Source organism: Phocoena phocoena, chromosome 2 (assembly GCF_963924675.1).
Source record: "Phocoena phocoena chromosome 2, mPhoPho1.1, whole genome shotgun sequence".
In the NCBI taxonomy this organism is placed as follows: Eukaryota; Metazoa; Chordata; class Mammalia; order Artiodactyla; family Phocoenidae; genus Phocoena; species Phocoena phocoena.
Window position 1 is genome coordinate 77576827 of NC_089220.1, and position 21465 is coordinate 77598291.

Here is a 21465-nt window from a genome sequence, read left to right on the forward strand (position 1 = left end):
TGCTATTATGCTGACTGGGTATGGGAAGCATCAGATAGCAAGTACCCCAAATGCCTTAATAATACAAAAGCATGCTAAAAGGTATGAAATAAACCCCATTCCTGATTCCAATTACTCTATCAGTCAGAGTCCTGGCAGAAAATAGATGGTATATTCAAAAGGGTTTAAACTGAAAATAACTTAATGAAGAGATTATGTCCAGACCAATTAAGAAAACCAGTGTGGGGCTTCCCTGGTGGCGCAGTGGTTGAGAGTCCGCCTGCCGATGCAGGGGACACGGGTTCGTGCCCCGGTCTGGGAAGATCCCACATGCCGCGGAGCGGCTGGGCCCGTGAGCCATGGCCGCTGAGCCTGCGCGTCCGGAGCCTGTCCTCCGCAACGGGAGAGGCCACGACAGTGAGAGGCCCGCGTAACGCATAAAAAAAAAAAAAAAAAAAAAAAAAAAAAGAAAACCAGTGTGAGTTTGTGAAGTTCCAAGAAACTAGCAGCAGCAAAAAGTCATTACCAGCCCTAGGCCTGAAGTGGGAAAGGGCAGAGACAGAATTACAGGAAGCTGGCAAGAACTGGAGGCATGGAACAGGGCCAGGTGGCAAAGATATGGTTGCTAAAGAAGAAGCCAACTTTAAAAATCTTGATCCAGCAGGTCTGAAGTGACACAACCTCTTTCTCCTTTTGCTGTCCACTTTCTTGCTTTTTATGTGAGGTGTTCTCCTCAGCTGTCTCATAGTCATTGGTTGTACATGCTTAAGTTCTGGAGATCAAAAAGCTTTTTGGAAGCTCTGAGTGCCCATGAAAGGATACTGGATTTGAGCTTCACTCTAGGATGATAGGGGATAGCTGTTTATCAAGGAGCCTCAAATATTACTATCTCCATGTTCTTTTTCTTAAGCTAGTCATGTTTCTCCTAGAATAATATTCCAGTACCTGCCTAGCCCTAGAAACTAACAGTTTTCTTGGAGCCTAGTGGGGTAAAAAAAGCTAAAACCTTAGCATGTAGCATTTAAGAAGAAGATGGTTATGGAATTCTCTGTTTTCTATGAGTTAACCATACATCAATTCTGCCTGATATCCCCCAGTCCAGAGAATAAATGTTAAGATGTTGACCAAAGTGGGAGAGGGGCAGTCACTTGTTGGTAAGTAAGGCTATAAATTGCCTTCTGATCACTGCTTTGGCTGCATCCCCAATATTTTCTAATTTCCCTTGTGATTCTTCTTTGACTTACGAAGTTATTTTGAAGTATGGTGTCTAATTTCTAAATATTTGGGATTTTTCCAGATAGCTTTCTGTTATTAGTACCTAATTTAATTCCACTGTGGTCAGTGAATATGTATTTTGATTCTTTTAAATGTATTGCCTTATTTTATGGCCCAGTATGTGGACTGTTTTGGTAAATTCCATATGCACTTGAAAAGAAAATGTATACTGTAGTTATAGGATGGAGTATCTTATAAATATCAGTTAAGTAAAATCAGTGGCAATGTTGTTTAATTCTTCTATATTCCTGTCAATTGCCTGTCACCCTGTCCTGTTAATTACTAAGAGAGGAGTGTTGAAATCTCCAAATTTAATTGTGAATATATATATATTTCTCAGTTTAGTTCTGATAGTTTTGCTTTATGTATTTTGAAGTTCTGTGGCTAGGTACAAAGAAATTTAGGACTGTTAATATCTTTTTTTGATGAACTGTCTCCTTTATCATTATAACATTTCTCTCTTTATCCCTGGTAATATATTTTACTTTGAAGTTTATTTTTGTCTGATATTAATATAACTACTCAAGCTTTCTGTGATTAATGTTTGCATGATATAGCTTTTCCCATCCTTCTATTGTTAACCTATTTATAATTTTACATTTAAAATGAGTTTCTTATAAATAGCATATAGTTGAGTCTTGCTTTTTTTATCCAGTTTGATAAACTCTGGCATTAAATTGGAGAGTTTAAGTGATTTATATTTAATGTAACTATCAGTGTGGTTGAGTTTTAGTCTACCTTCCATTTTTTGGGTTCCCTTTTACATAACTTTTGTCTTCTTTTGGATCAAGTATTTCTAGGATTCCACTTTGTGTCCATGTCCACTGTTGGAGATACCATTTTAAAAAACTGTTTGCTGTAGAGTTCATAATATGTAACTTTAATTTATCACAATCTATTTTAAATATTATTATGCCACTTCATATAAATGTATGACTCTTAAAACAGAATATTTCCATTTCTCTCTCTTGGATACTGTGCTGTTGTCAACATTTTATATATACATATGTTATAAACCCCAGAATACATTATTTTGCTTCAGTTAATTATATCTTTAAATAACTTCAATAATGAGAAAAACGTCTTGTGTATTTACTCACATGTTTATCAGTTTTGGTGTTTTCCAAATTTTCTTCTGATTTTTTTTTCCCTTTGCCTGAAAAAATGTATTAACACTTCCTGTGGTCTAAGTTAGCTGGAGATAAATTGTCTAGCTTTTAAGTTTCTGAAAAAGACTTTATTTTTCTTTCATCTTGGAAGATATTTTCACTGGATATAAAATTCTAGGTTGACTTTTTAAAACTCTCTTATTCAGCACTTTTTAACCTTTCTTCACTTTAAAGTTGTCATTTCATTTTCTTAATGCTTGCATATTTTGACAAGAAGTCTGTAATTATTCTTTTCTTTGGTTTTCTAAACATAATTTTTTTCTTTTTTACAATACTTTTCATCACTGGCTTTTAGCAATTTTACTTATTATGGCTTTCTTTTGTGTTTATCTCCCTTTAGGTACATAGAGCTTCTTTGATCTAGGGGCTTGTAATTTTTATCAAATTTGGAAAATTTTCAGCCAGTTTTTCTTTAAATATTTTTCTGTCTCTCTTAGACCCCTGCTTCTAATTTTACATATATTAGACTGCTTGACAATGCCCCATAGGCCACTGGGGCCCTATTAATTATTTTCAGTCCAGAAATCACCTCTTAGCTGGAAACCAAGGCAATTTATGAGGCTCACTTCATTTGTTGTACCTCTTTCCAGGATTATAATACTGCATTGTTTGCTATCAAATATCTAAAAATACTTGTTTCCTATATTTTGTTTAGTTTTCAGTTGTTTATGGCAGGAGGTTAATTCCAGGCTCTGGGTTCAGAACCTAATTCTCCTACTTACAGTTTGACCCTGGGCAAAGTTAATGTCTCTATTTCATTAGTTTTCTCATCTTTAATACTTTACACCTAAGTTGCAGGATTATTGTGAAGATTCTTAGTAATGTGTAACATATATAAAGTGTGTGATGCATAGTAAATGTCCCATTTGTAGGATGTTACTTACCCTTAAGAAAATGAATTTGTGGAGAGAGAAAGTGATAATCAGGCCTCAGCTAAGGTTGTTGGGATAAAGTGCCAGGCTCCTCTTCAGTACTAATGCCTGGGGGAAGAAGGGAGATAGAAAAACTCTGTTGCCTATGTTGCCTAAGACACCTTGGCAGAAGGGTTCATTAAAAACACTTGCTGTTTCTAGGATGCCACTGCTTAGCTACTCTGCTGAAGAACTCATCACTTCAGTTCCAAATCACTGAGTGGTCAAGATAATCTCCAAACCTTTCTGGTTAGAAGGACAAAGGTCACTGATAGACAACTAGACCAGCCCCATTGGCTCTGTGAAGTCAATTGTTGGTCAAACAGCTGGGATGGGGCTAAGGCTCAGGTAGGAACTAACTCTGTAATATAGCAATTTCTCTCAGAATTTAATATTAGAAAAACCTTTGTCAGCCCATAGGATCAGTGTTTCTTCCTTCTGATAATAGGGGTGAAATAACTAAATGCTCTTTCATTCTTGCTTTGTAAGGACACTCAAAGCCATATTTTGTTCTTAATCTCTTAAATGTTTACCCTTAACATGGGCATATGTGCCTTCTTTTTTTCTTTGTATCAGTCTTGTTATGTATATTCATTTTTTGGTGAATTTCTTAAGATCATTTCTTTTTGGAAAGAGATTTTAAAAAATTGTTTATTATATATTTTATTATTCAAGGCTTAGTATTTTGTACTGCCTTAGCTATTAATATAATTGGTAATCATGTCATATCTCTTCAAGAGTTGGGTTCCCCATTGGTGCAACTATCCCCATAATAACTGGAACAATGTGACATAAAAAGAAAAAAAGGCTATTCACATTTATTTATAATGAATACTATAAGAAATGTTTTCATTCTTGTTCTTCAATATTTTTTGTTAATAAGCAAGTATATTCCTCATGACCAAACATACCAAAATGTGTTGATAACCTAGGCATTTGAAGTACCAATATCAATTTCTTCAGCATTTACTATCTGTGAATGGACAGAGGTTCTTAATGTCTCAGCGAACGTTACAACCTTCCAGATCTGATCCTTTCTTGATCTTTTCTGCACCAAACCTTACTTAGGTGCACCTGCTCCTACCTTGTATCCTTTCTAAGGCAGAGTGACTCAGCAGCCTTTGTGCTACTTTAAGTACATGCCCCTGTTTTCAGGTGTTAAAATATCCAGTAAAACTATAGCCACAGTTCAGTTTCCTGGCTTGAGTACTATTTGCCTCTCATCTAACATTTGTATTCTTTATAGGAAAAGATCATGGAAAGAGGTTAATGTAATAATCATAAAAAAAGATATTGATGTACCTCTTTAAAAAGCGATTTCATTTACAGCTATGCCTATAAATAGTTTCATTCATGCTGTAGGCTCCTGTGTTTGACCTTCGGGGAAGATGTGTCATAGGGTGTCTATGAAGTTCCCTGAGGAGCTGCACTTTTTGGAGATGATCAGCCACTTACTGGGAGCTATTGCATTTGATGATGTGAATTCTATTTTTAGGACTTGAACAGATTTGGGATCTGCTGTGCTGGAGTGCTGCTGTGAATTCTTATGAGCTTAATTTTTCTCCTCTGTATCTTCTTTGACAAGAAAATAGTCCTTAACATGAGTATGTGATGTGTAATATGTCCTCAACGTAAACAGCCTTCTCTTTTTTTTTACGTACCCCGTCAATTCATCACACCCACTCCAGGAAAAGTTTTCTGGAGGAAAACAGTTTTGAGCACAGCTAAATATCAGGCATATTCTTATTATGTTCATTTTATTAATGAGGAAATGATTCAGGGAAGTTTAGTAATGCCACTAAGGTCAAAGAATTAGTAAAGGTCACAGTTAGGAATCAATCCCACCTGTCAAATGGTTCACGTCTCCTACTTCCTCAGACCTCAATATTCCCATCTGGGAATTGGCAGTAGTATCCTTCTCTAAATAGCCTGAAAGATTTCCCTGGAACCTGGATTTTAGTTCTGCCTTTGCCACTAGCTGGGTATGTTGGAACTATCGCAATCTTCCTGGATTTCTGTTCCCTCAACTATAAAATGAGCAGTAGGTGGGGAGATACATAAGATCCTTCTGACTCTAAATTCTATTGTATTTTATTTGAATTTGCCCATAATTTTAGAAATCCAAATAACACTGCATTTGTTTGATGGAATTGAATGCTTTCTTCATAGGCTGTGAAATTGACATGCCTACTCCCCCTGTCTGTCCTATTTCTGGATCTACCCACAGCCCTCCATACCTCTGTACACCTTCCACCTGTCTGTCCTTGCTCATAATTTCTCTCTCTACATACTTCTCACGAGGAGAGTTAGAGGCTGGGATGGATAGATAAGATGTTTTCTCAGAGTTATAGCTACCTAGCTTGTTTAGTAACATTATATCATTAAATATCACACGGAATGAAAATGGGGACAGTGGGATTGCTGAGGGTTGATCTCTAACTGACAGATAGCAGCCATGAGAATTTACTTTTGCCAAAGCTCTGTCTTCCTAGATATAGACATGAATAATTACACACAAGCACACACCCTCTTTACAAGTACTTAACAATGTCACTTTCCATTAGCTACACATCTAGATTGCTGTCTCTCTTGCTTGTAAGTACATGTTTGAATAACATAATGGAAGACAACCTGTCTCCCTTTACATTATCAGTTCTGATATTCACAGTTGAGAAAACTTCACCTCTTTGGATTTAAGTCAAGTATGATGGATGGCCTTGAGAGCTACAGCATAGGAACAAAAACTCATGAGAGTTTCAGGCTGAGGGTTTTTTTTTTCCCTCTTCTTTTGGAGGTATAACACTCATCACTGCTGTCAAGTGAGGGCTCAGTATGATGAGAAAGTTAGAGGAGAAAGGCTGAAAGCCACTGTAATTTTGTTCCTTAGGGACTTTTGTCCAAATCTGATTATATAGTATGTTTGCAAACTTCTCTTTGGAAGTTGGAGTGTGTGTGTGTGTGTGTGTGTGTGTGTGTGTGTGTGTGTATGTGTGATAATTAAAGCCAGTGCCTGGTAAATAAGGTTATTATTTTTAATGAAATGTAGTTTGTGTGTGGATTGTGGTATGAATGAGGAAATGGGTAGGCTGTGAATTTTTACCTGAGTTTTTTCAAAACCTAGTATAGTGAATAACTGTTTTTAGTACAAATTATAAAATAAAACTGTTGTAGCCTTTAAGTCCTCTCAGGTGAAATGGTTTAAAGTTTTTATAGGTATAGTGTTTCTGGGGGCAGATGATGGAGTGTATAAGGCAGCTATTTCAACAAATAAAACCCAAGTCTTGATGGCTCATAGCAAATATTTATTGTTCTCATTCATTGGTCTAAGAGTTGGCAAGGTTCACTTGATCTGATCTGGGCTCAGCTGTGTCTGGCTCCAGGCCGCAGGACTGGGTTTGGGTCTGCTCTATGTGTCTTAAGTCCAGGCTCCCTAGGACGTGCTTGTCTTGTGGTGATGGTAGAAACGCAAGGCAGGGTGTAAAAACACACAATACCTCTTAAGGTGTTGGCTCAGAACTGGCACACTGTCACACTGCCCACATTCAATTGGCCAAAGCCAGTCCTCACAGGGCCAGATCCAACATCCGTGGACCCAGTGTCCATGGACACGGGGAAATATATAACATCTGTGCCAGTGGGAGGAGCTACAAAGGCAACTGGAAAAGGCCTTTGGTGCATAATCACAATGTAGGAAGGAAGTGAAGACATGGGAACGATAAACCAATGTGCCTCAGGTAGGGAGACTTATTCCATTGGGGGAAGATGAGCTATGGAGACTGCCTCCAGTTTTAAATGGCACATCACCTTTCCTTTCTGTCTGCTTCCATTGTGTTGATAATTGACAGCAAAATCCTAGTCTGATGTTGTAGGTTAGCATCAGGAAGTGCAGCTCATCTGGGAAAAGCACAGACTTTCAAAGTGGTCTCGAGGTAAGTTGCCCTTCCTGTACTGTGACTGTGCTGTATGTTGTATTAACAGGTGGTCAGCTGTGGAATTAACCTGTGTATGTATGTGTGGTCCATCAAGCTGTTGAAATGTTTTTGAGAAACAAAATAACTAATAAATATTCAAGAGAAATTAGATTTATAGTATATGCACATGAAAGGGGAAGACATGATTAAGTTGATAAGACTGTTTTAAGCTTTCCATAAAATGTTCAATGAAAATCTAATACCTCAAAAGCTATTTGCATCAGAAAATTAAATGACATTTGACTGTTCTGACAGAATATACTTACCTAGCTTCAGGTCATTTTTATCTCTCTTTATTAAATGTATTCAGTTGAAGAGAGCAGTGTGGTCACTATCTATTTTAATAGACATAGACATGTGCTTTATTTTTGACTGTTCAAAAAACTTGAGTTGGTATTATTAAAACTCTCCATTCAAAGACTTACTATTACTATATATATATATATATATATATATATATAAATATAGTAAGAATACAAAAGAATATATACTTTTTAATATTCTTTTGCATTATGGTTTATCATAGGATATTGAATATAGTTCTCTGTGCTATACGGTAGGACCTTGTTGTGTATCCATTCTATATATAAAGGAGTGGAAAGTTGGGGTTAGCAGATGTAAGCTATTACGTATAGAATGGATATACAAGGTCCTACTATATAGCACAGAGAACTATATTCAATATCCTATGATAAACCATAATGCAAAAGAATATAAAAAAGAATGTATATATATGTACATATATATACATATTCGCTTTGCTGTACAGCAGAAATTAACACAACATTGTAAATCAACTATACTTCAATTAAAAAATTAATTTAAAAAGACTTACTTTATGAGTTTATGTCCTTTGTAATGGTGAATTTGTCCAGTGCCCTCACCTACTTTGTCAGACTTTTGAGAAGAACAGTTTTGTTACTTATTTCTGCCCTTGGTCTTTCCTGTCCTAAAGATCCTTCCCCAAATAACTACGCATCATGGCTTTACCTTGCGTGTTTGCTTCATAGGGATATTGTCTGGTTAAAATTAGGTATTAGAAACTGATTCTTGAAAAATAAGACTACTTCTAAACTGAAGTTACTTTTCATCATTTCTGCCTAAACTTCACGTTGTCTTTCCTCTGCATAAAGTGAGCTGGATTGCATCCCACACCTGTTCATGCAGTGGTGGACAGCCACGGCAGGTGTGTGGGTACGTTTGCATGTGTGTCTGTATTTTATCTAAGGACACGAGATCCTTGTAATTGTGGGCTTCACAACTCTCTTATACCTAAATGATGAACTTCTACTCACCAGACAATGTGCCTTTGATGATCTAGATATCTTACCTTAGGTGTTATACAGCATGTTCTCTGTGATGTATGTAGCATGTTTTATGTTGTTTTATGAATCTGTGTAAACTGTACCCAAAGCCAGCAGCTTTCCGAAATGAAAGTGAAAAGTGGAGGGATTTAAAATGAGGGATGTGATTAGTAATTAATACATTTCTGAAGATGAGGTAGCCTGATGAGAGTACACCATAAATTTTAAAAGGCTTATTTCCTCTTTTCTTGCCAAAGATAACCAGAAATAGTCTAGGAGGGGGGATGAGCTATATAAATGGAAGTTATCTGAACAGAAATATTCTAGGAGGGGGATAAGCTTTATAAATGGAAGTTAAGAGGGGTCCGAGCTTTAATCTCTTCAGTCTCTTAAAGCATGGCCAGCACTGCCCTCCTCTTGGGGTCGCCATGAAGTCACAGTGGAGGAACTTAGCAGACTCCCTCCTCTCCGAGGTTCTTTATGCATTAGTCCTTTTCTATGTCTTCTGAGCAGGAGTGGGGGCACTCTGTAGCACATGAGGCCCTACACAAAAGCCCAGAAGAAAGTCTGTCTGGAGAGAGTAGTTAGAAAGAGGCGTATGGAAAACATGAGGCCAAGTTCCTGAAAAGACCCTCATTCTAAGACATCTCGCTCAGGTGAAGAAAGAGCCTAGTTGTAACCTTCTGGGACCCATGTCTGCAGAGTTGATGTCCAAGGCCCTGGACCTTCATTTTCTCGGTGATCACAGCAAAGTGTTTTGTGGACGGCCTGCCAAAGGGCAACTGTAGAGACACTGTGACCTGCATCACCTTTCAACTTTAAAGTGCGATTAGAAACCAACCCATGGAACAGGCAAACAAAAAGCAAAACCTTGGCTGTTTTCAAATTTTCTTTCTTCTGAAATGCTACTCTAATATAAAGGAGAAGGGTGTCATCCCACAGTCCTTTTGTTAGTGGACTTACTCTCAGCTCAAGTTGCTTTAAGTCAGGTGTTCAACGTGGCGGAAGTCGTTGTCTGGTTTTGGGTCCCTGCCAAAGAGACACTATTACAAGGATTAGGTGTAATAAACACCCTATCATATATCCAACAGTCATCTCTGTTGCAGAAGTGCACTGAGCCTAAACCCTGAACTTCTGCCTGGTTGCTTAATATTTTGCCAAGGTTGCTTACCGGGAATTAGAAAAGGTCTAGGAACCTGAGAGCTCTATGGGACTTTACAAGACCAGTGCTCTAACCCCTGAGCTATGGAGCCGACTGCTCTATGGGACTTTAGAGGTCATCTCGTGGTTTCCAAACAATATCATATTCAAGAGGAACGCTGGTGGCTTGCGACGTGTCTAACGCGTGTCCCTTTAAATGGATTCTGTGGTCATGTAAGTTTGGAAAACACTCTTATACAGAGCTAAGTTTCTTTAGTAAAGGACATCTCAAGGTCTTTGATATGCTAACATGAATCGTGGCTCTGGGGATACGACATGTAGCTTTTCTCACACTCACTTGACCACGGAGTCCTTTTATTGTAGAACAGTTACCGCCATCTTAATGCCAGGCAGAGGCCATGGAATCTAGTCATTAGGAGCACGCCCTCTAGTGTTTAGCTGCCTGGGTTCAATTCCTGGCTTTACCATTTACTGATCTTAGGATCTTGAGCAATTCGCTTCACTTCTTTGGACTTCAGTTTCCCCAACTAAAATGGGGACGCTAATGATACCTACCTATAGAGTTCTTTTTAAAACCGAAGAAAGGGGCTAAGAACAGTACCTGGCACATACTTGACTATTATCATCCTAACATAGTTCAGATAAGGACTAGCCTGATGCCCTCATTCTGGAGGTGAGAAAGTGAGTTCCAAGTAGTGTACTCATGCAGTGTCACTCATTCAACACACTGACCCAGCGCCAATACGCACTTGCATGCATCGTGCATGGCAATTCTATCCCCAGAAATGAAGATGAACTTGGGGCAGTTCCTGCCCTGGAAGAACACACGCTAGTGACTTGGCTCAGGTGAGACCCTTTAGTAGTAAAGCCAACAACCAACTTTACAGTAGTAAAGTCCAAGTCAGGACTCCTGACTTCCGTCCTGCAGCTCATCCTCTGATTCTGTTCTGAAAGAGAATGATCTGTAGAGCCCGATTGGTAAGCAAGAAGAGGGAGCATGGAGTACAGCCAGTAGACTTATTTTTTTAATTGGATATGAGGGCATATATTTGAATTCATTGTTAGTGTGAGCCAGAAAAGGTATTCAAGAGAAACACTTTTAGAGAAAAGCAAACTCTAAAAATATTAACTAGAAAGGGAAGTCATGGGTGCTATGAAGTGGCCCACGTAGGAGTCCCCAGTTATGGCTGGCTTGATGTATTGGTCACCACTGTGTCACTAATGGTCTGCTCTGTTTGGTCTAGGCATCCCTTCTGAGGGCTTCCCCCGGGACTGCTTCAGTGAGCAGACAGCAGCTAAAGACCTTCCCAGCAGGGATGGAGGTGCATGGGTCCTGGCCTACAGAGCAGGACCAGCCTGTCCATTTCTGCTCCATGAAGAAAAAGAGAAGCCCAACAGAAGCAAATTGTGCTTGGATCTCCATGTAAGTAGAAATCTTTGTGTTTGCACTATGATTCTTTGCAATTGACAGAGGCTCAGTTAACATGCATTTAATGTAAAGTGTGTTTGTAAAGCTGCTGCAGCTACATTTTGTGTGAGTGTCGTCTAAAAACCAATCAGTCGCAGAAAACAGATATCGGTGAGCTGAAATTTGTGCACTAGAAAGTGACTGTGTCTACAGTCTATCTGAGCATTTACAGAGTGCTCTGCTTACATCAGTTTGCTGCCTAAACCTCATTGTGGGAGAACCCATTTGCTGCTCTTAATATCATTTTTCTAAAAATTCGAGAACATGTGTTAACTGACTGATAGGATCTGGATCCTGCAGTGAAATTCAAATAGACTGTCTTCCACATTCCTAAACCTTTCTTTCTCTGCAGCTGCTCAAATAACAGGTGAACAATTTGGCAGGAAATCTGTGGGATAGAGGATGACCCATTAGAAAAACAGCCTTCTCTTTCCCATTCATTCATCGATTCATTGACACAGAGGCCTTGACTGATCTGTACAAAGCAGTGGGCTGGGTTTTAGCTACTTCCACACCATAGGTAGCCTGATAGGATTGACCAGACTGTCACAATTGTCACCGCCCCTTCCTCACCTCCCCATTTCCCGTCAGAGATGGGGGTGAGCATTAGGAATCTAACAGGCACTTTTCTTTTTTTTTTTGCTCTGTTAACTTTAATGCCTGTTGATAGTCTTGTGTCCCTGATTTCTTTGGATGACTTCCAATTCGTTATTTTCAAGCCTGAAAGTATGGTTTTTTTTGTTTTGTTTTGTGTTTGCGGTACGCGGGCCTCTCACTGTTGTGGCCTCTCCCATTGCGGAGCACAGGCTCCGGACGCACAGGCTCAGCGGCCATGGCTCACAGGCCCAGCTGCTCCGCGGCACGTGGGATCTTCCCGGACCGGGGCACGAACCCGTGTCCCCTGCATCGGCAGGCGGACTCTCAACCACTGCACCACCAGGGAAGCCCTGAAAGTATGTTTCTGATGAGTGTGGCCTGTAAGGTTCATATGCGTAGCAATTTTCTCAAGCAACCAAGAGCAGAAGAACCTTGCACTTTTCATAATCAAAAAACCATAGTCATCGTATGTCATTTTAGAAAAGCATTCGACATCTCAGTTATTGTAAAAGGAGGTTTGGAATGAAGCTGTAAAATGTAAAATCTACAGCCCTTCATGAGATGAAATGGAAATTTGTAGTTTTTGTTTACATGCCTCTCCCGAAAAAGCAAACTGTGCATCTTGAGATGTGCTCAAAGTAAGAAGTGTAACAGCGACATCTACTGGCCAGATTAAGTTGAGTTTGCCGCAGCAGGAGGCCTGGCGTGTCACGGTGCTGAAATGAATTTTGAAAGACCACTTTCTTTTTCTTCTGTAATTTTTAAAAATGCTGGGTTTATGTGTTTTTTAACACATTGACTAAACTATGTATTTCTGGTTTTCCTTTTCCTCGGTGAATTAAATTATTTCCTAATTTTACTTTATTTCAATTATAGAAATCATATACAATCCTTTTGTAAAATTTGAAATACATAGTTAAATTGAAAGAAAAGTAATAACTCATAATCTCAGCAACCACAGACAACAACTGTAAAATTTTGATAAATTTTCTTTGTAGTTTTCACTGTGTATGATGGATTTTCAGTGAGGAACTTTTTTTCTTTTAACTTATAGGCATAGATTTTATATCCTTATTACTTTCTTTTTTTTTTTCTTTACCTATTACTTTTACATTGCTTGTCCATGTTGCTACAAATTCCTCCTGGGTATATTTTCAGTGAATGAATAATGTTCCTCTACATTGTATCTCAAAATTTATTTAATCATTTCTCTGTTATTGGATGTTAAAAATTTCTTTTTTGGCCAAGGGCATGGCATGCAGGATCTTAGTTCCCTGACCAGCTATCAAACCTGTGCCCCCTGCAGTGGAAGTGCGGAGTCCTAATCACTGGACTGCCAGGGAACTCCCTAAAGTTGTTTTTTATTTTGGGATAGTACTACAATTTGGAAGTGAATAGCACTACCAATTTTTCTTATACTCCTCCCCTCCAATATTTAGGATAAACTTTGGTTTATTGTCTATAAATGTAAGTATTTTTAGGCTTTTGAAACATATCACATAAACAAGGTCTATTTCCTGAACCAGCCTTTAATGGTGTGTGTGTATGTTTATACACACATATATATATAATATTTATATATTACATATATTATATATGATGTATAAATAATATATGTTTATATATAATTTACATAAATCTACAATAACATATATATAAATATTTACGTGTTTCTTAGTTTTGCATTAATTATAATTTTTAAAAACGGGTAGTTTCTTTAGATTATTTTTACATCAGTGGTTTTATAGCTTGGTCCCTAAGACTCCTCACCTGCAAGCCCTACCCCCTCTTCAGAAGCTACAATTTGTCTCCTGTGTTCTGAATATTGTTATTCTAAGATGTCTGCTTGGGAGGGTTGTACTGATTTAGTAAAAGTTTGCATCCTGTTACTGATCACCACACCAGCTCGCAAGGACTTCTTTCCTCTGGGGGGCTGTGAACGCTAAGCTCAGGGAGATGTGTATTGCTTTATGATACTTTGATCAGCCTTAAATGTTGGAGAGGACTGCTCGTTTTCAGTTTTGAACCTGATTTGCAGGGTCATCATTAAGAAGTTACTTTTCTTTTTTAACATCTTTATTGGAGTATAATTGCTTTACAATGGTGTGTTAGTTTCTGCTGTATAACAAAGTGAATCAGTTATACATATACATATATCCTCATATCTCTTCCCTCTTGCGTCTCCTTCCCACCCTCCCTATCCCACCCCTCTAGATGGTCACAAAGCACCGAGTTGATCTCCCTGTGCTGTGCAGCTGCTTTCCACTAGCTATCTGTTTTACATTTGGTAGTGTATGTATGTCAGTGCTACTCCCTTACTTCGTCCCAGCTTACCCTTCCCCCTCCCTGTATCCTCAAGTCCATTCTCTACGTCTGCGTCTTTATTCCTGTCCTGTTTGGAACTTTTTTTTTTGTTTTTTGTTTCCATATATATGTGTTAGCATACGGTATTTTTTTTTCTCTTTCTGACTTACTTCACTCTATGTGACAGACTCTAGGTCCATCCACCTCACTACAAATAACTCAATTTCATTCCTTTTTATGGCTGAGTAATATTCCATTGTATATATGTGCCACATCTTCTTTATCGATTCATCTGTCATTGGACACTTAGGTGCTTCCATGCCCTGGCTATTGTAAATAGTGCTGCAATGAACATTGTGGTACATGACTCTTTTTGAATTATGGTTTTCTCATGGTATATACCCAGTAGTGGGATTGCTGGGTCATATGGTAGTTCTCTTTTTAGTTTTTTAAGGAACCTCCATACTGTTCTCCATAGTGGCTGTATAAATTTACATTCCTACCAACAGTGCAAGAGGGTTCCCTTTTCTCCACACCCTCCCCAGCATTGTTTGTAGATTTTTTGATGATGGCCATTCTGACTGGTGTGAGGTGATACCTCATTGTAGTTTTGATATGCACTTCTCTAATGATTAGTGATGGTGAGCATCTTTTCATGCATTTGTTGGCCATCTGTATGTCTTTTTTGGAGAAATGTCTGTTTAGGTCTTCTGCCCATTTTTGGATTGGGTTATCTGTTTTTTTGATATTGAGCTGAATGAGCTCCTTGTAAATTTTGGAGATTAATCCTTTGTCAGTTGCTTCATTTGTAAATATTTTCTCCCATTCTGAGGGTTGTCGTTTCATCTTATTTATGTTTTCTGTTGCTGTGCAAAAGCTTTCAATTTTCATTAGGTCCCATTTGTTTATTTTAGTTTTTATTTCCATTCCTCTAGGTGATGGGTCAAAAAGGATCTTGCTGTGATTTATGTCATAGAGTGTTCTGCCTATGCTTTACTCTAAGAGTTTTATAGTGTCTGGCCTTATATTTAGGTCTTTAATCCATTTTGAGTTGATTTTTGTGTATGATGTTAGGGAGTTCTGTAACTTCACTCTTTTACATTTAGCTGTCCAGTTTTCCCAGCACCACTTATTGAAGAGGCTGTCCTTTCTCCATTGTATACTCTTGCCTCCTTTATCAAACAGAAGGTGACCATATGTGCATAGGTTTATCTCTGGGCTTTCTATCCTGTTCCATTGATCTATATTTCTGTTTTTGTTCCAGTACCATGCTATCTTGATTACTGTAGCTTTGTAGTATAGTCTGAAGTCAGGGAGCCTCATTCCTCCAGCTCCGTTTTTCTTTCTCAAGGTTGCTTTGGCTATTCGGGGTCTTTTGTGTTTCCATACAAAGTGTAAAATTTTTTCTTCTAGTTCTCTGAAAAATGCCATTGGTAGTTTGACAGGGATTGCAGTGAATCTGTAGATTGCTTTGGGTAGTATAGTCATTTTCACAATGTTGATTCTTCCAATCCAAGAACATGGTATATCTCTCCATCTGTTGGTATCATCTTTAACTTCTTTCATCAGTGTCTTATAGTTTTCTGCATACAGGTGTTTTGACTCCTTAGGCAGGTTTATTCCTAGGTATTTTATTCTTTTTGTTTCAATGGTAAATGGGAGTGTTTCCTTAATTTCTCTTTCAGATTTTTCATCATTAGTGTATAGGAATGCAAGAAATTTCTGTGCATTAATTTTGTATCCGGCTGCTTTATGAAATTCATTGATTAGCTCTAATAGTTTTCTGGTAGCATCTTTAGGATTCTTTATGTATAGTATCATGTCATCTGCAAACAGTGACAGCTTTACTTCTTTTCCGATTAGATTCCTTTTATTTCTTTTTCTTCTCTGATTGCTGTGGCTAAAACTTCCAAAACTATGTTGAATAATAGTGGTGAGAGTGGGCAACCTTGACTTGTTCCTGATATTAGTGGAAATGGCTTCAGTTTTTCACCATAGAGAACGATGTTGGCTGTGGGTTTGTCATATATGGCCTTTATTATGTTGAAGTAAGTTCCCTGTGTACCTACTTTCTGGAGAGTTTTTATCATAAATGGGTGTTGAATTTTGTCAAAAGCTTTTTCTGCATCTATTAGATGATCATATGGTTTTTCTCCTTCAGTTTGTTAATATGGTGTATCACATTGATTGATCTACGTATATTGAAGAATAGTTGCATTCCTGGGATAAACCCCACTTTATTATGGTGTATGATCCATTTAATGTGCTGTGGGATTCTGTTTGCTAGCATTTTGTTGAGGATTTTTGCATCTATGTTCATCAGTGATATTGGCCTGTAGTTTTCTCTTTTTTTTGTGACATCTTTGTCTGCTTTTGGTATCAGGGTGATGGTGGCCTCATAGAATGAGTTTGGGAGTGTTCCTCCCTCTGCTATAATTTGGAAGAGTCTGAGAAGGATAGGTGTTAGCTCTTCTGTAAATGTTTGATAGAATTCGCCTGTGAAGCCATCTTGTCCTGGGCTTTTGTTTGTTGCAAGATTTTTAATCACAGTTTCAATTTCAGTGCTTGTGATTGGTCTGTTTATATCTTCTATTTATTCCTGGTTCAGTCTCAGAAGGTTGTGCTTTTCTAAGAATTTGTCCATTTCTTCCAGGTTGTCCATTTTTTTGGCATATGGTTGCTTGTAGTAATCTCTCATGATCCTTTGTATTTCTGTATTCTGTTACTTCTTTTTCATTTCTAATTCTTTTGATTTGAGTCTTATCCCTTTTTCTCTTGATGAGTCTGGCTAATGGTTTATCATTTTGTTTATCTTCTCAAAGAACCAGCTTTTAGTTTTATTGATCTTTGCTATCGTTTCCTTTATTTCTTTCTCTTTTATTTCTGATCTGATCTTTATGATTTCTTTCCTTCTGCTAACTTTGGGGTTTTCTTTGTTCTTTCTCTAATTGCTTTAGGTGTAAGGTTAGGTTGTTTATTTGAGATGTTTCCTGTTTCTTGAGGTAGGATTATATTGCTATAAACTTCCCTCTTAGAGCTGCTATTGCTACATCCCATAGGTCTTGGGTCATCGTGTTTTCATTGTCATTTGTTTCTAGGTATTTTTTGATTCCCGCTTTGATTTCTTCAGTGATCTCTTGGTTATTAAGTAGGGTATTGTTTAGCCTCCATGTGTTTGTAGTTTTTGCAGTTTTTTTCCTGTAATTGATATCTAGTCTCATTGCGTTGTGGTCAGAAAAGATACTTAATACGATTTCAATTTTCTTAAATTTACCAAGGGTTGATTTGTGACCCAAGATATGATCATTCCTGGAGAATGTTCCTCATATGAGCACTTGAGAAGAAAGTGTATTCTGTTGTTTTTGGATGGAATGTCCTATAGATATCAATTAAGTCCATCTTGTCTAATGTGTCATTTAAAGCATGTGTTTCCATATTTATTTTCATTCTGGATGCTGTGTCCATTGATGAAAGTGGGGTGTTTAAGTCCCCTACTATGACTGTGTAACTGTCAGTTTCCCCTTTTATGGCTATTACATAGCATTTGCCTATGTATTGAGGTGCTCCTATGTTGGGAGCACATATATTTATAATTGTTATATCTTCTTCTTGGATTGATCACTTGATCATTATATAGTGTCCTTCTTTGTCTCTTACAATAGTCTTTATTTTAAAGTCTATTTTGTCTTATATGAGAATTGCAACTCCAGCTTTCTTTTGATTTCCATTTGCATGGAATACCTTTTTCCATCCCCTCACTTTCAGTCTGTATGTCTCCCTAGGTCTGAAGTGGGTCTCTTGTAGACAGCATATATATGGGTCTTGTTTTTGTATCCATTCAGCCAGTCTATGTCTTTTGGTTGGAGCATTTAATCCATTTACATTTAAGGTAATTATTGATATGTATGTTCCTATTACCATTTTCTTAATTATTTTGCATTTGCTTTTGTAGGTCTTTTCCTTCTCTTTTTTTTCCTGCCTAGAGAAGTTCCTTTAGCATTCGTTGTAACGCTGATTTGGTGGTGCTGAATTCTCCTAACTTTTGCTTGTCTGCAAAGGTTTTAATTTCTCCATCAAATCTGAATGAGATCCTTGCTGGGTAGAGTAATCTTGGTTGTAGGTTTTTCCCTTTCATGACTTTAAATATTTCCTGCCACTCCGTTCTGGCTTGTAGAGTTTGTGCTGAAAGATCAGGTGTTAACCTTAAGGGGATTCCCTTATATGTTATTTGTTGCTTTTCCCTTGCTGCTTTTAATATTTTTCCATTGTATTTAATTTTTGATAGTTTGATTAATATGTGTCTTGGTGTATTTCTCCTTGGATTTATCCTTTATGGGACTATCTGTGCTTCCTGGACTTGATTATTTCCTTTCCCATGTTAGGGAAATTTTCAACTATAATCTCTTCAAATATTTTCTCAGACCCTTTCTTTTTCTCTTCTTCTTCTGGGACCCCTATAATTCGAATGTTGGTGCATTTAGTGTTGTCCCAGAGGTCTCTGAGACTGTCCCCAATTCTTTTCATTCTTTTTTCTTTATTCTGCTCTGTGGTAGCTATTTCCAGTATTTTATCTTCCAGGTCACTTATCCGTTCTTCTGCCTCAGTTAATCTGCTATTGATTCCTTCTAGAGAATTTTTAATTTCATTTATTGTGTTGTTCATCGTTGTTTGTTTGCTCTTTAGTTCTTCTGTGTCCTTGTTAAACATTTCTTGTATTTTCTCCATTCTGTTTCCAAGCTTTTAGATCATCTTTACTATCATTTCTCTGAATTCTTTTTCATGTAGACTGCCTATTTCCTCTTCATTTGTTTGGTCTGGTGCGTTTTTACCTTGCTCCTTCATCTGCTGCATATTTCTCTGTCTTCCTATTTTGCTTAATTTACTGTGTTTGGGGTCTCCTTTTCACAGGCTTCAGGTTCATAGTTTCTGTTGTTTCTGGTGTCTGCCCTCAGTGGGTAAGGTTGGTTCAGTGGGTTGTGTAGGCTTCCTGGTAGAGGGGACTGGTTCCTGTGTTCTGGTGCGTAGGGCTGGATCTTGTCTTTCTGGTGGGCAGGGCTCTGTCTGATGGTGTGTTTTGGGCTGTCTGTGAACTTGTATGATTTTAGGCAGCCTCTCTGCTAATGGGTGGGGTTGTGTTCCTGTCTTGCTAGTTGTTTGGCATGGGGTGTCCAGCACTGTAGCTTGCTGGTCGTTGAGTGGAGCTGGATCTTAGTGTTGAGTTGGAGATCTCTGGGAGAGCTCTTGCTGATTGATATTATATGGGGCCGGGAGGTCTCTGATGGTCCAATGTCCTGGACTCGGCTCTCCCACCTCAGAGGCTCAGGCCTGACACCAGCCTGGAGCACCAAGACCCTGTCAGCCACACGGCTCAGAAGAAGAGGGAGAAAAAAAGAAAGAAAATAATGAATAAAAATAAATAAATAGATAAATAAATTAATTAAATAATTAGAAAATTAAAAATTATTAAATTAGAAAAATAAGTAGTTAAATAAAAGAGAGCAACCAAACCAATAAACAAATCCACCAGTGATAACAATCGCTAAAAACTATACTAAGATAAACATAAAAATCAGAAACAAGTCAGCCACAGACAGCAAACCGCAGACAAAAAAATTTGAATTTCATATTATTTTCACCTATCAAAAATATTATTCATCTTTTTTTTTTCCCCATCATTAAAAAATGTAAAGATCATTCTTAAAGAAGTCATTCAAAAATAGGCAGTGGGTCAGATCTGGCCCACTCTGGTCTAGAATGAGAGGTGGAGGTCTCCTTCACTTCACTTCCACTGCTGGCTCAACCACTAGCTAGCTGTGGGACTCTGGGCACCAGTTAACTTCGGTGGCCCTCAGTTTCTTTAACAAGTGTGTGCGGACAGGATGGGAGGAACCCGAACAGATGAAACAGTGTTCCTTTTAGCTATAATATTACATTTCCTGATTCTATTAAAGGAGCATAAGTCAACCCAAGCAGTGTGGTGTGTGGGGAATGAAAATTACTTAAAAGAAATACAAAGAGGGCTTCCCTGGTGGTGCAGTGGTTGAGAGCCCACCTGCCGATGCAGGGGACACGGATTCGTGCCCCGGTCCGGGAAGATCCCACATGCTGTGGAGCGGCTAGGCCTGTGAGCCATGGCTGCAGAGCCCGTGCGTCCGGAGCCTGTGCTCTGCAACAGGAGAGGCCACGACAGTGAGAGGCCCGCGTACCGCAAAAAAAAAAAAACAAAAAAAAAAAACAAGAAATTCAAAGAAAGAGATGGAAATTATTTGAAAGAAAAACAAATACATCTTAATATTCTCAACATGAATCTTTGTTTTAATATGAGGAACAATGTTACAACTCTGATAGTGAGACCAAAATTTATCGTCTCCTAACTCTATTTGAAGGCTCATATCATTTCTTTCTGTTTCTCCAGTGCAATCCTTTTCTCCTTCCCTGGTTTTATTGAGGTGTAATTAACATACAATATTGTTTAAGTTTCAAGTGTACAACATAATGATTTGGTACATGTATATACTGTGAAATGATCCCCACAATAAATTCATTTCACATCCATCACCTCACATAGTTACAAGTTTTTTTTTTCTTGGGATGAGAACTTTCAAGATCTACTCTCTTAGCAACTTTCAAACGTGCAATACAGCATTGTTAACTATAGCCACCATCCTGTACAGTACATCCCCAGGACTTATGAGTCTTACAACTGGAAGTCTGTACCTTCTGACTACCTTTCACCCATTTTCCTCTGTCTTCATCTCCCCACATCTGGCAACCACCAGTCCCTTTTCTGTTTCTATGAATTTGGGTTTTTCTAGATCCCACTTATAAGTGAGAACATAACAGTATTCATCTTCCTCTGTCTGACTTATTCTTCTTAGCATAATGCCCTTGCGGTCCATCCATGTTGTCGCATGTTACATTCATCTTTTAGTTATTGAACTATGAGAAGATCCAAGGGTTCCTTGGAGGAATGGCAAGAGGTGGAGCTGGTGGAAGGTAGACACCAGGGAGGCTCCGAGCAGCATCTGTTTACCAGCCAGTATATATTACAGTGTTTAAGCAACCACTGCTGCTGTCTTGGTGCCCCTTGGCTGAATGTCAGCCAGACTGCTATGTAGAGAGGTTCTGTTTGGGTGATCACCCTGCTCTAGCGAATCCCGTAGACCATTCTGGGTGACCTAGAAAGTTCTTGAAAGAACCCAATGCTCAGTCAGTTCCACTTTGAGGTCATGAGGTTGCTAAATATTACATAGGACATATTCAGTGAAAAATAATTTGTTGTTTGTCTGAAATTCAAAATTAACTGGTTGTCCTGTATTCTATTTA

General features: G+C 38.2%; 1 protein-coding gene across 1 annotated transcript in view; it reads left to right on the forward strand.

The window, feature by feature from the left end:
* FMN1 (formin 1) overlaps nucleotides 1–21465 on the forward strand; it is a 396758-nt gene that overhangs the window by 70399 nt on the left and 304894 nt on the right. Inside the window, exon 2 of the mRNA XM_065872037.1 lies at nucleotides 11015–11193. Within this exon, the coding sequence (XP_065728109.1) occupies nucleotides 11015–11193 (179 nt within the window). The remainder of the gene's footprint in view (nucleotides 1–11014; nucleotides 11194–21465) is intronic.